General features: G+C 42.7%; 1 protein-coding gene across 50 annotated transcripts in view; it reads right to left on the reverse strand.

Moving 5' to 3' along the window:
• TTN (titin) overlaps positions 1-14,993 on the reverse strand; it is a 285,454-nt gene that overhangs the window by 180,466 nt on the left and 89,995 nt on the right. For all 50 annotated transcript variants that reach the window (XM_083625041.1, XM_083625017.1, XM_083625016.1 and 47 more), the window contains 23 exons: positions 14,510-14,791; positions 13,062-13,340; positions 12,676-12,957; positions 11,952-12,230; positions 11,569-11,856; positions 11,128-11,406; positions 10,761-11,039; positions 10,372-10,650; positions 9,958-10,245; positions 9,534-9,821; positions 8,164-8,445; positions 6,015-6,293; positions 5,619-5,900; positions 5,212-5,490; positions 4,831-5,118; positions 4,412-4,690; positions 3,994-4,272; positions 3,610-3,888; positions 2,865-3,152; positions 2,414-2,701; positions 1,028-1,309; positions 488-766; positions 107-388 (listed from right to left, as the gene is read on the reverse strand). In XM_083625041.1, the coding sequence (XP_083481167.1) occupies positions 107-388; positions 488-766; positions 1,028-1,309; positions 2,414-2,701; positions 2,865-3,152; positions 3,610-3,888; positions 3,994-4,272; positions 4,412-4,690; positions 4,831-5,118; positions 5,212-5,490; positions 5,619-5,900; positions 6,015-6,293; positions 8,164-8,445; positions 9,534-9,821; positions 9,958-10,245; positions 10,372-10,650; positions 10,761-11,039; positions 11,128-11,406; positions 11,569-11,856; positions 11,952-12,230; positions 12,676-12,957; positions 13,062-13,340; positions 14,510-14,791 (6,489 nt within the window). The remainder of the gene's footprint in view (positions 1-106; positions 389-487; positions 767-1,027; positions 1,310-2,413; positions 2,702-2,864; positions 3,153-3,609; positions 3,889-3,993; positions 4,273-4,411; positions 4,691-4,830; positions 5,119-5,211; positions 5,491-5,618; positions 5,901-6,014; positions 6,294-8,163; positions 8,446-9,533; positions 9,822-9,957; positions 10,246-10,371; positions 10,651-10,760; positions 11,040-11,127; positions 11,407-11,568; positions 11,857-11,951; positions 12,231-12,675; positions 12,958-13,061; positions 13,341-14,509; positions 14,792-14,993) is intronic.

The raw sequence follows: 14,993 nt of genomic DNA on the forward strand, positions 1-14,993 counted from the left end.
GAATAAGATGCAAAACGAGTCACATTTGTAAATAAGATGTTAATATGTTAAAATATTTATTCTTCCATATGCTTTTGTGTTGTTGTTGTTTTTACTCTATACCAACCTAGAACTGATAAAGTAGCAAAACACTCCTGACTTCCGGCATCGTTTTTAATCTGGCAGGTATATTTCCCAGTGTTGCTTGGCTCTGCATTTACAACCTGAAGGATGGCAACTTTATCGGAATATGACATCCAGACATTTTCACTTTCTCTGATGATTTCACCTTTGTCTTTCATCCAAACAACAGAAATTGGCTCAGAACCTTCTACCGTAGCTTGCAGTTCTGCTGGATCCCCAACAACGGCAGTGGTATCATTAAGTTTCTTCACAAACCTTGGGGGTCCTGATCAAGAGGTGGAAAATATATAAGTGATGGAAAAGAGAGTAAGATTTTAAAAACCTGGAGTGGCCGGGGAAAACATGGCAATGGAAAGTAACCAACCTTTCAGCATCACAGAGCAGATGCAAGTGTCACTTCCCACATCATTGACAGCTTTACAGTGATATTCCCCAATGTCTGCCGCGTCAACGTTGAGAATGTGAATGCTAGCAAGGTAATTCTCAGACAAAATCTTGTACTTTTTGCTGCTTCTTATTTCTCTTTTATCTTTGTACCATGAAACATGGAAGGGAGGAGTGCCTTGAAGCTCACATTCAAGGTGAACATCGAAACCTTTCAGAGTCTCTACTGGCCGTGGTTTCTTGCGGAAAACAGGAGGAGCTACAAAAGAGGAGGTTTGGATTTCTGTTAAATGCAAAGGAGCAACGTTTGAAAGAACAGAGAACACACCATTAAGAATGAAGGATTGCAAGGAAATGGGAGAGAAGAGACATGCAAAGGAAATTTCCCATTCCAAATAAAGGGGCCTACTAGTGGCCTTTAATGGAAACTGATATCGGCTTGCTTAGTAGGAGACGGCAAGCCCTTGCAACCTTCTACAACAGGAAGAGTAGAGAAAGCAAAGGAAGAGCAGGTTCTGACCTTTCACTTTCAGTGAAGTACTGCTGTTCGCACTACCCGCTGCATTTTGGGCTTCGCAAGTGTAGTCTCCACTGTCGTCAACACTCAGACTGTGCATTTCAATGACTGCCACAGAATCGATGAATGACATGCTGAATTTGTCACTGGGATGGATTTGAGTTTCACCCTTGTACCACACAATGTTAATTTCTGGAGAGCCACCTATTCTGCATTCAAATCTAGTCGAATCGTGCTCTTTCACAACCCTGGAGGAGTCTAACTTCTTAATAAACCTCGGTGGCTCTATTAAAAAACAACAACAAGGAAAGGAAATGAATACATAAAATTGCTTGTGTTAATTTTGAAAGATCTCAGGAATGTGTGTCATCTATATTAGCTATCAAAGTGTACTGGCAAAGAGTTTACGGTCAATCTACGGAGGCAAACTGATCCCTTACAAGTCAAGCCATAGAGCACTCAAGAACAGTTCAATACCCACTCAGATTCCTTCTAAACGTACAATATCTGAAGGCTGATTTCTCTACGTAATATGATTTCAGCTCCAGCCTGAAGTTTTCCCTTAGGCTTGTCTATGTCCAGTTAAAGTTATGGAAGTTCATAACCCTCTTGCCCATTTAAATAACGGCTGCATGGGTTGCAATCCAGTGGTGTCCCTCCGCTGGACTTATTGAGTGAAAGATTCCATTGGAAGAATGAGAAGGAAATGTTTGCAATTTCCCCTCCCAGCAGCAGCCCCAGGCACCCATCAAAAGTGTTCCAGAGGGTTGGGGGATCCTTTCAAACATTGTGGAAGGTGGTATGAGAGGTTGTGGACTGCGGGGAGGGAGAATTGCTTGACGTCACCTCCCTCCCTGTTCCACTGATGGAAGCCTCCAGTGGATCCAAGAGCCTTCTATCAATGGAGAGAGAAGACTGGATACAACACTGTATTTTCTTATCGCACGAATAAACCCCAAGTTTTTTTTCTTATTCTGGACCACAGATTTCCCAGCTTAATCGCACTTCAGTGGAAAACATGATACCACAACTCAAGTGTCACATATTAAAAGGAGAGTCTATGTTCAGCCTGTTTACGGCCTAATAAATTTCCGCAGGCTGCTAATTTTAAACAGGCTTGTAAGCAATAAACGAAAACCCCGGTGTGGTATTAACATGCTCAAGAAAATAACTTCAAGAAGATTTTTATCAGCTGTTACTCTAGATACAGAATGCCACCCACTTGTGCCCATTTTAGCTGGAAGATTCAAACGTGTCTTTATTTTTACAAAATGGGGGAGGAGGAGGAGGAGGAGGAGGAGGAGGAGGAAGAAGAAGAAGAAGAAGAAGAAGAAGAAGAAGAAGAAGAAGAAGAAGAAGAAGAAATGACAGCACTTTCCATCAAATTACCTTTGAAACTCAGCTGAGCGCCACAAGAATCCTTCCCAGCACTGTTGCTTGCATAACAAGTATACAGTCCACCATCACCTTTGCCTACTTTAAGAATGGTCAGTGTGGCAGTGTTTTCTACCAGTGTAATTTTGTAATTGCCACCAGGGCGGATCTCACGGTTATCTTTTGCCCAGCTGACTTTCATTGGCACTGAACCTGTGACATGACACTTGAAAGAACCACTTTCCCCAAGAGCAACGTCAAGGGGCAAAGGCTTCACATCAAAGAATGGTGGTTTCAGGTGTTCTAAGGAAAAGAAAGAAAATCAAAAAGTGAAAAGGCATGGCAGGACGTATTGCCTTCCCTTCAAACAGCAAACTCTTAGCCTGTTGTTACAGCCCTGTGACTTGTTCACGTTCTTTAAAACTGAACCAGCATGCAACAACTTCGGACTTAGTTGTTTACAAACCTGTGAGTAGGAGCTTGGCACTGGAAGAAGCAGTCCCAAGAGCATTGTGAGCTGTGCAAGTGTACTGGCCAGCGTGAGCCATGGAGGTTTGCAAGATCTGAAGCGTCGCTATATTGCTTAAGAAGGTGGTTTGAATGTTGTCGTCATCTCTCAGCTGCACCCCATCCTTTGACCAAGACACTTCAAGTGGCTCAGAGCCAACAATGCGGCAGTCAAAGGCTATAGGAGAACCAAGAGTCTCCTGCACGTCTTTCAGTTTTCTCGTGAATGAAGGAGGAAGTTTAACATCTGCAAAAAAATAAATTGCAGGGTATGATAACTGGCCATGCAAGAAGACTAAAAAGAATACCTGGGCCAGTATGCCCTGCACATGTGGAGAATTCCAATAAAAAGAAACAGAGCCATGTTCTCTGTTCCTAAGCCCTCATGCCCCCCACCCATATGGGCACACACAGGGAACAGGAGGTCTGTGTGTGCCTCCCATACCCTCATCCAGTCATCCCTTTCGAACTCATGCAAGTTCAGTAATTTGCAGGGTTTGGAGAAAGGAAGGAAGGCTGCACAGAGACACAGGAAGAACTCAGCGATATCTCAGTCTCCTTACAGCTCAGCAAAGCAGCTTGCGGACATGCTGAGAGCCCCGTCACCATGCCTGTGATTCAAGTGGGTCACACACTTCAGCATATTACACACAAACGTTGTGTGTCATATGACAAGGGTCAATTATTTTAAAAAGAGCCATCACCTTTGATGGTGATTGTTGTCATTGAAGTAGCAAACCCAACGCTGTTTTCTGCTTTGCAGGTGTATTCGCCAATGTCAGCGTTCTCTACCCGGCTGAAAGCGAGTGAAGCCACATTGTTCTTGAAGTGCATTTTATAAGCCTGTGTAGATCTTAGTTTGGTATCGCCTTTGTACCATGACACTTTAATTTCCGGTGTTCCAGCCACTTGGCACTGTAAAGTTGCAGGCTCTCCGATGGTCACCTCCAAGTGATCCAAGTGCTTAACAAAATGAGGTGGTTCTGCAGCAGAAATAATCATAGTCAATACCCACAGTCAATCTAAGCACATCAGAAGATGGCAATTAGTACAAGAATAGTTAACCAACTATTAAGACAGCAACACACCTATGATTGATACCAGGGCGTGACATACATCCTCCCCAGCATCATTTGCAACTTCACAGATATATTGTCCTTCATCTTCTGTAGAACTATTAAGAATTTCCAGAATGCCTGATTTTTCTGTGGTGGTTATATTGCATTTTGGAGACTGTGTGATGTTTAAGCCGTTCTTCTTCCACGTTACTGCGAGTGGAGGAGTTCCGCTGAATGTGCTTTCTAGAATTATGGATTTCCCATGTTCTACGCTGAAATCGCTCAGCTTCTTCACAAACACAGCAGGCTCTAAGATAAAGTCATATGAAAGAAGTGGTTAAACCAAGAACTGCAATATGGGTGTCTCTCTATGTGTGTGTGTATATCACACGGACATGCACACACACTTAACATGTGTACATGCCATAATAATAGCATTTGGACAAACCTTTTACAAAAAGATGTGTGGTGCAAGAAGCACTGCCAGCATCGTTCGTGGCAAGGCAGGTGTAATCTCCAGTCTGGAGTGGCCCCACTTCGAACAATTCCAGTTCCGCAGATGAATCTGCCAAGGTGATGTTGCACGTTTTCCCTGGCACCAGTTCTCTACTCCCCTTAAACCAGTTCACTTTGAACGGAGGAGTTCCCCTAATCAGACTCCTGAACGTTACACTCATTCCAGGTAAAACCTCCAGCGGGTCTGGCGTCTTTGCAAAAGAGGGTGGTTCTAGAATTACACACAACATTTAAAAAGTTAACGCAAATGTGCCAGGTAGCTAACATCTGTATAAAACAGGTTGTCAAGAAAGCAAGATAAACACGCACGGGAAAGATTTGCAACGGATGCCTTGTCTATCCTTTACTGACCTTGCACTGTCAAAAAGGCACTGCATTCGTCAGAACCGGCTACATTCTGGGCAGCACAGGTGTAGGGACCTGTATCAGAAGAGTCCAGAGCATTCACCTTCAAAGCACAGACATTATCTGAAAAGCCGGTTTCGTATTTGTCCCCTGGGAAAATTTCATTTCCTCCATAAAACCAAGTGACTGAAATAGGAAGGGAGCCGGCAACTTTACACTCCAAAACAACCGAGGAGCCCTGCACACCAAAGGTTTCTTTCAATCTTCTTATAAAAGAAGGAGGGACGACGTGGTCTGGGTAGAAAAAGGCAACAAAGAGCCAAATTTTAAGAGGAGAAACGACAGAAGAGAAGGGCAAATGAGAAACAAAAAAGATCCCAAGCTAACCTGAAATGTCGACGGAGGAAGTGCAGCTGCTTTTTCCCACTTCGTTGTGCACTTCAAAAGTGTACAATCCCCTGTCATTCATGTCTGCAGAGAGAACCTTAAGTGTCGCCACCTTGTTGGAAAAGCTGATTTGGTGCTTGCGGCTGTTGGTGAGTTCTCTTCCGTCCTTAAACCACTTGGTAATTAGTTCTGGAGTGCCACCCACCACGCACTCCAGAGTAAAAGCATTGCCAGAGGTCACCGTCATGGGCTCGGGCTTCTCTAAAATCACAGCCGGCTCTGGAATGAGGGAGACAATCCAGAAAACTTGAGTTTTGAGAAAACCAAGACTTACGAAGCAAATTAGCTGCAATGGCAAAGGCAGCCAAGATTCAATTCTTTAGAAGGGGATGGGTGCCTGTACCAACCTAGGACTTGTAAATGCCCTGCGCATTCTCTCATTCCAGCATCATTTTTAATCTGGCAGATGTATTTCCCGCTGTTGGTGGCTTCGGCACTTGCAATCTGAAGAGTTGCGATGTTATCCGAAAAGGAAATCTTGAGGTTTTCGCTTTCCCGTATTATTTCGCCTTTGTCCTTAAGCCAAATGACGGAAATGGGTTGGGAGCCTTCTACTACGGCCCGCAGTGCTGTGGGTTCCCCGGCATAGGTGGAGGTTTCGCTCAGCTTCTTAACAAACCGAGGAGGTTCTGGCAGGGAAGAGAATTCCTTACGGTAAGAGGAAGGTGGCAAGGAAGCCGCAAAAGATAGGCAAAGGAAAGCGTGCCCGCAGACTTTGCACCACAGTCGCACTCATTACTAACCTTTGAACTTCACAGCACAAGAGCAAGTGTCGCTTCCGACCTCATTTGTGGCTTTGCATTGATATTCTCCAAGGTCTGCCGCTTCGAGGTTGAGAATGTGGACACTGGCACTGAAGTTCTTGGTTGTCACTTTGAACTTCTTGCTGCTCCTGACTTGCTTTCTGTCCTTGAACCAGACGACTTCGAATGGCGGGGTGCCTGCTATTTCACACTGAAGGGTGACATCGGAGCCCTTGAGTGTGTCTATGGGGCTGGGTTTCTTGCTAAAAACGGGAGGTTCTATAAAGGAAAGGAGATGAGGACATGTAACGGGACTCCTGGGAGGGGTTTCTTGCTAACAGGGGCAAGACATCCAGAAACAGAAGGCAGGAGGTATGCTTGTAAATCCCCATTTAGGTGCCTAAGAAGATTCTCTCTCTAGTTCTCCCAAGTGCATAGCAGGTCAGTTTTAGGTCATTTCTATTTCTAAAGCTGCAAAGTCTTTCTTGGAAACTTTGTCATCCCCCCCACAAATTCCTGTTGCATGTGGCTCTGAGTTTTCCAAATAAATGCAGTTAATAAACATGGGTGTGTACCTCCGCATAACGTTTTCCACTCCCACATCTGCTATTCTCAAACTGACACCCTCAAACACATGCTCTAAACCTTCCATGGCCAAAGGTTTATTTTCTTATGGTCCTCCTCCTTATCCCTATAAGTACTGTATTTTATTTTATTTTTAAATAGAAGAAATCCTGTAACTCTTTCCCCACTGTCCCCTGCAACTGCAATTCACATCTTATGTCTTATCTAACTATAGAGTGTTGCTAGGAAGTAACAGACAATCACCTGGCAGATTGTGTAGCTGGAACACACAAGAGAAACCTGGTCCTCCTACTCCTGTAACCTCATATCTTGCATTATCACCCACTTCTTTGATCCGTTCACCTGTTGCCTCTTCTTGTCAACTTCCTAGCTATTAATCAGATGTTCAAGGAGTATATCCTAACTGAGACATAGGTTATCTTTAAACCCTTCACTGCCTGTAAACTGAATTTTCAGGGACTAGAGGGCCTTCTCGGTGGCTGCTCCCAGACTTTTTTTTGGAACTCCCTACCTAGAGAAGCTAGGCTGGCTTCCTGCTTCTTGTCTTTCAGCCAGCAGGTGAAGACTTTCTTGTTCCAACAGGATTTTGGGAACTGACTGCTTTTAGTGAAAGGGCTAGTGCTCTGTTGTTTTTATGGTAATTATTGGTATGGGTTTAACAGATGTTTAGATATGTATATAGCTTTAATTCTGTCAATGTTTGATTGTTTTTTAATGATTGTTTTTCTGTGTTGGTAGTGGTTCTTATTTTTATCTGTAAGCCACCTTAAGTCCAGTCAAGGAAACAGGCAGGGAATATTGATAATAACAAGTGCCTTTTTTCCTAAAAAATATGCTTAGGGGTACTCTCATTTTCCTACTCATATTGAAATACTGGCCCTCAATGAGGCCAAACTTAGATTTACAAAATGTTTAGGGGTATGCATACCCCTGCATCCCCCCAGAAAAAAGCACTGATAATAATAATAATAATAATAATAATAATAATAATAATAATAATAATAGATTTTACTCTTTTCCGTCCTGTGCTACTTCACAGTTCTGTAATTTCTGACACAGGCCAGTGATAGGTAAAGGCTGGAGGGGCCACTGATCCTCTAAGACTGCTTTTCCCGCTCTTAAAATTTCCAAGATTGCTTTACTATATCTATTTGCATAGTGTGCCTGACCTCCTCATCAGCACTGCCACCATTTTCACTACAGTCGAGGAGTCTTTGGATTTCAAACATCTCAGTCCTTTGTCAGTACTTTTGACTATGCGTTCCCAGCATTATAGCATTATCATCTAACCATTTAAGGGTAAAGTAGGGGAATGCCTGCAGCTCGCTGGGAGAGCATCTGCTCTGAATGAAGAGGACCCCAGGTTCAACTTCCCAGCATCTGCAGGTAGGGCTGGGAGAGAGTCCTGACTGAAATCCTGGAGAGCCACTGTCAGTCAGTGAAGATAACACTGAGGTAGATGGACCAATGGTCTGACTCCATATGGGAAAAAAACAAAACACCTTCCAGTGCTCCTAAGGGTTGGTTAGAGTGGAGGAAGTCAGAGTAGACATTGGCTTCTAACCTTTCACTGTGACTGTTGTACTGCAGCTTGCGGTGCCAGCAGAATTAAGAGCTTCACAAATGTAATCTCCACTGTCTTCATGGGTAGCATCAACAATGATCAGCACTGCTGTGCCGTCACTGAATGCCATACGGTGCTTGTCGCTAGCATGGATTTCGTGGTCATTCTTGTACCACACAACTCTGATTTCTGGGGAACCACTGATCTTGCATTCAAGTTGACATGAATCGCCCTGTTTCAGCATTCTTGATGGTTCCAGTTTCTTCACAAATTTAGGAGGTTCTGAGAAGCCGGAAGAAAAGTAGCATTCAATATGGAGAGGAATAAGAACAATAAAGAACATGCAAAAAAAAATTGCAGTGGAAATCATAATATGGTATTATCAAGAAGGATAACAACAAAAATTAGTAAGTGTATGAGAAACCTCCATAAAAAAAAAAACAACTGCAAAAATTCTGACATTTCTGCTGAAATAAGCCATGGCACTGATTCACTGAAGAGCAAACACAGCAAAATACAGCCTTTGTTTCCTCATGCCTCCCTTAACGCCAGTCCACTACAAAGAAGGGAGATTGGTGGGAAATTAGCACCCAGACTCAACATAGGAGAACTCTTCTCCTGCACCTGTGCTCCCCAAAACAGATGGATATTTTGAGAAGCAATACTTATGAGATAAGCCTCTCCCAGGTACAATAATCTGGAGGAGGGGAGGAAGGAGCCTATCTGTGCCCAGGCGTTCCATCTGCTTCCATCTCATCTGTTTGTTGACTGGCACTCAAAGCCCTCTCAAAATTTCAGCCTGGGGGTGGGATGCTAAGATGACATCCCTGACAGGTGCACGAGTGCAGAGGCCAATTGCTATTGCCCCACTTCCCTTTCAACTTGTCGACATCTACTGGAGAGGTGTGCAAAACTCTTGGTAAATCCCTGCTAATGGATCAAGCTATCTATGTATATTTTCCCATGCAACTATTTTTTAGAATGTAAATTATACATAAACTGTAAATGAATCAAATCCGCCTCGACTTTTACAACGGCAAAAACCAAAGAATGCTATAAAAGCTACATTTAACGTGGGTATCTGTAAATCACAACCGGCGCGTGTAATTTGTCATAAGAATCCATCACATTTCTATGAGCGCAAACATTATTCTTTTGCTCTACTGGGGTTTCAAGACACAGTAAGGAGAAGAAAATAGTTCGGAACTTAAATACTTACAGATAGTTTCCTATGAATTTTTGTTAATTTGAAAGAGGTCTGCCTTTTTCTTTTTAGCTTCTAACAGTTAGAAACAAAGAATTCTGTGGAAAAGAAATCCCAAGAAAATCCCTTTTCTGCACAAAAGATCAGCCAACTTAAATTCAAATACCTTTCACATTAAGTTGAGCCGAGCAAAAGTCTTTCCCAACATCATTGCTAGCTTGGCAAGTATACTGTCCGCTGTCTCCTTTGCCTACTCTCAGAATTCTCAAATGGGCTGTATTTGCTACAAAGGTAATGGCATAGTTTCCTCCTGTACGGATCTCGCGGCCATCTTTAGCCCACGTTACATGTATAGGTTGGGCTCCAGTAACATGACACTCAAAGTCAGCACTTTCTCCAACAGGAAGATCTTTGGACTCGGGTGTGATATCAAAGGAGGGAGCTTGTTTGCGTTCTGGGGAATAAAATGAAGAGGAACGTTTGGATTTCTTTCAGACGCGGTAAAGCTAAATACTGTAAAATCTTTTTAGAGGTTAGGAAGAGTGGTTGAATGTAACAGATGAAAACAAGAGAGTCGGTATGAAACTAACCTGAGACTGTGAGCCTAGCACTAGATGTAGCAGTTCCTACAGGATTGGTCGCTGTGCAAGAATATTGCCCAGTGTGACTCATCTCAGTTTGCAACAGCTGAAGAGTTGCCACGTTATCTATGTAAGAGGCCTGCACATTAAAGTCATCTCTTAAAGGCACACCATCCTTATACCATGTAACACTAATAGGCTCTGACCCATTTAGACGGCAAACTAATTTGATTGGGAAGCCAACGGTTTGCTCTGTATCCTTTAATTTCCTTGCAAAAGAAGGTGGACGTTTTCGCTCTGCAAGAAAAGAAGCATGCAATAAACATACGGCTTATGCAGGCATCTGGACAGGTGAAAATGTTTTTTAAAGAGTGAAAGATCTGTAAGTATGAGTTTTTAACCAATCCCAGATAAAATAATCACCTTGAACTGCTAAGACAGCCTTTGAAGAGGCCGTTCCGACACTGTTTTCTGCTTTGCAAATATATTCCCCACTGTCACTGGCATCCACTTTGTTAAAAATAAGTGTAGCAACATTATCTTTGAAGTACATCTTATACTCAGGAGTAGATCTTAATTTTGTATCTCCTTTGAACCAAGATATTGTAATTTCTGGGGTCCCAGTAACTTGGCATTGCAAAGTGGTATAGTCTCCAACTGACACCTCAAGAGGTCCCAAGTGAGTGACGAAAGAAGGAGGTTCTGGGGACACAAAGAGTCAGCATTAGGATAATGGCACCTGAACGCTACAGTGAAGAAACAATGAGGTTTTTAAATAAAAAAATATTATTAAGAAGGCGCTAAAGACAGACCTAAAGTGGATACCAGTGCTTCACAGATATCTTCTCCAGCCTCATTCTCAACCATACATGTGTATTCTCCTTGATCATCCTTTGTACTGTTAAGAATTTCCAGAATGCATGACTTCTCTGTTGTGGTGATGCTGCACTTTTCGGACTGGCCTAAAGTTACGCCGTTCTTCTTCCATGTCACTGAAATTGGAAGGCTGCCAGTGTACCTGCTCTCTAGAATTATGGATTTGCCTGGCTCCACACAATGGTCGCTGAGCTTCTTCACAAAAACGGCTGGTTCTGGTGAGCAATAAGAAGTCAAATATTGGCATCAACGCTGCACAAACACCTAAACAATCCAAACCGAAAAAGTGCAACCTATACCAACCTTTTACAGAAAGATGTGCCGTACAAGACACTTTGCCAGCCTCATTAGTCACAACACAAGTATATTCTCCACTCTGTTGTGGCTCTACATCAAACAGCTCCAGGTCTGTGACCGAATCTTCCAAGTAGATGTTACATTTATCACTTGGTACGAGTTCATTGACGCCTCTAAACCACCTCACCTTAAATGGTGGTGTTCCTCTAATAACAGCAGAAAATGTAACACTTTTGCCTGGTAAAATATCCACAGATTCAGGTACCTTCTCAAAAGAGGGTGGTTCTAAAGAAGCATCGAAAGTAACAACAGATCAGTCGATAATGAAGGAATCATAAAGTGAAAATAAAAATTTCCTCAAATCACGGCACCAAGAGAATGCAATTTTACAAGAATAAAGATTATGGAAGATTTCTGCAAAGTGTTAGCCACTTATTGAATACTGACCTTGTACAATCAAAGCAGCCTTGGTTTCATCAGAGCCTGCCACATTAGCAGCTTTACATGCATAAGTTCCTGTATCAGATGAGTTCAGTGAACCAATCTGCAAACTGCAAACATGGTCTGAAAATGAGATTTGATGTTTTTCCCCACTGGTGAGTTTATGTCCATTATGGAACCAAGCGACTGTAATGGGAAGGGATCCAGCCACTTTGCACTCAAGAATCACTGAAGAAGCCAGTACACCATGAGTTTCTTTAAGTTTTCTTGTGAAAGAAGGTGGAATAATCCGATCTGTGTAAGAGGAGGTAAACAAAAGAAAATGAGGACCCCACAAAGGAGAACCATTTCCTGGTGGGAATACAATGAAGAGAAGCAACAGAACTGACCCAGAACATCAACGGAAGCTGTGCAGCTGCTTTTGCCAACATTGTTCTGCACCTCGAAAGTGTATAAGCCACTGTCTTCCATTTCTGAATCAATAATTTTAAGTGTGGACACTTTGTTGTAGAAGGTAATTTTGTATTTGTTGCTAGTTGTTAATTCTTTTCCATCCTTAAACCAGCCTATTGAAAGTTCTGGTGTTCCACCCACTTTGCACTCTAGGGTACAAATGTCTCCGACGGTGACTTTCATTGGTTCTGCCTTCTCAGTGATGACAGCTGGCTCTGGAACGAGATTCAAGCAGTATCTACCTGTGAATATCACTATCTCCTTAGCCACATGGCTTAATATTGCAATTACAGAAATCACTTCTCTAAAGCCACAGTTTTCTGCTTTGGAAAGGAGCCACTGCAAAGCTATTAATGGCTCTTCTTTTCTAGAATTGAGAAACACAGTAAACACCACCGTGCCACTTATTTGTCTTCCAGAGAAGAGGAGCTGACTGCCCAACCAATAGGAGCAGAGCAGTATGAAGCCCTCAATGGGTTTCCTGAACATTTTGCTTCAGAACCCGTTCTCCAATACTCTGTAATGCACCATGTACACTGATGGCATGCCCCTCCCTCTCTCATCCTCAAGGCTCTGAAGGTTATTTAGCCTGCCCAACTTTTAAAAGTAACTCTCTCTTTTTTAAAGAAAATAAAAAGCCAAGTTTGTGTCATTACCAACCTAGAACGGTTAAAGTAGCTATGCACTCCCGGGTTCCAGCATCATTACTGATTTGACAGATATACTTCCCAGCGCTTGCTGGTTCTGCTTTGGCAAGCTGCAAAGTGGCAACATTTTCCACGTATGTTATTGTCCTGTTAGCACTTTCTCTGATGACCTCTTCTTTGTCCTTGAGCCACGTCACCGAAATCGGCTGAGAGCCTTCCAAGGTGGCCTGCAACTCTACTGGTTCACCCACCACAACAGTAAGGTTGTTAATTTTGGTCACGAATTTTGGTGGTTCTGAAGAGGAAAGAGCCAATGGGCATCAAGAGTTCCAACAAGAATTGTGCATTTTTATAAAGACAACGATGATTGCACACCGTATTTCCTCAAATAATACCTACCTTTAAGTTTTACCATACAAACGCAAGTGTCGCTTCCGACATCGTTCTGAGCTTTGCACTGGTATTCACCAATGTCAGATACTTCAATATTCAGAATGTGAACACTTGCATGGTAGTTTTTGGATGCGACTTTGTACTTTTTACTGCTACGGATTTGCCTCTTATCCTTATACCACGTAATATCAAAAGGTGGCGTCCCAGAAATTTCACATTCAAGGCTAACCTCAGTACCCTTGAGTGTATCTACTGGAGATGGCTTCCTGCTAAAGATGGGCGGTTCTAGGATGAAAGAAAGAATCAGGCGTCATTTTAAGAAAGTTACCTCAATATATATGCTGCTAGTTTAATGTGAATATAATGTGAGAATTGCCAGCTATGTATCTGTTCCAGTGCCAAGGCATGCATGCAGCAGCAGAAGAAGCACGTTTTCTTTTCACAGCTGGTTTTTAAGGGTAGCCAACGGACTGGAATGGAAGCATGCATGTCCCAGTCTGCCAGCAAAGCTCCACCCACTAAGATGCCCATGATTGGGCAGTTTAGTGTATTTGGTGGGCAATCCCACCCTGCAATGCGGCTGGCCGAATGATCTTCAGTGTGCACGCAAGTCCCAGCACTTGGGAATGGCTGGCAGCCAGCCCGCAAGAGGCTGTAACTGTTGCCCACCCGGAATAGGGTAATTGGTCATTTCAGTAATAAAAGCAATGACCATCCTAGAATGCTGAGCCAAAAGGGTGAGTGCAGGAATGCATTTAACAACCCTTTTCTCCTCCTTTCACATGGAATGTAGTCCAACTGACTGATTACTTATCCTTTCTGTAAGAGGCAGAGAGCTGTGATGGTCACTGTTGCCTCTTGCAGATTCAGTGGACGCCAACCCTGACATCTACTCAAGCCTTTGATTAGTTGACTGGAGGAGGAGTTTTATCACCCTCTCAGTGTTGTGGTGCATATTTGATTGACTGATGGTTGCAGCCTTGATTTAAGTACCCCACTCATTGACGTTAATGAAGAGTGGGTTATAATTGCCACCAAGCTTATGCAGGTAATTAAGAAAACATCTTTCTGTAATAGCTAATTGATTATCTCTGGGTTGTTGTTTTTTTAAAATGTAGTTTTTACTATGTGGTTGTTGTAGACCACTTTGGTTTTTTGGTTTAATAGTGGCATACAAATATTGTAATAATTAAATAACCTAAATAAATAATAGTAAATACACCACATCCCTTTGAACATTCTTGAGGGAAAGAGTGAAAGCCACAGGTTAGAGAATACTTGTTTAAAATTAACCTGGAGGCTAATTAGATGAGAAATAGGACCCTGTCCACAATGGGCAGTTATAGCAATCTAACAGTTAGCTTAGCCATACAAGAATCAGAATGAGCTAATCTCAATCTTTTTAGAGACAGTTAGTCAAAGAGAAGGAAGTCCGCCAAGGCATGTTTGCTAACCTTTGACTAGGAGTTTAGTACTGCAGCTTGCCCTGCCAGCAGGGTTCTGTGCTTCACATATGTAATCTCCACTATCGTCTGCACCAAGATGCCTCATTTCAATGACTGCCACAGAATCTGTGAATGACATCTGGAATTTTTCGCTAGCATGGACCTCAGTGTCATTTCTGTACCATACCACTTTGATTTCCGGAGAGCCACTGATTTTACATTCAAGTCGTGTGGAGTCGCCCTGTTTAATCACTTTAGACGGGTCTAACTTCTTGATGAACTTTGGAGGTTCTGGGAAACGGAAGAAAAATGAAAGCAAGGTAAATTGGAAGCAAAGAGGGATTGTGTTGAAAGGTATATAGAATAAGAGGGGAGAGAAATCTAAAAGGGTGCTTAACTTCTAGTTTTAGCAATGCAGGAAGAAAAGTAACTCAGAAACATTTACACAAAAGACTGCAGAAGACAATTAAGAAAAGAGCAACACAGAACACAT

Source organism: Podarcis filfolensis (genome assembly GCF_964270895.1).
Source record: "Podarcis filfolensis genome assembly, chromosome: 1".
Classification (NCBI taxonomy): Eukaryota; Metazoa; Chordata; class Lepidosauria; order Squamata; family Lacertidae; genus Podarcis; species Podarcis filfolensis.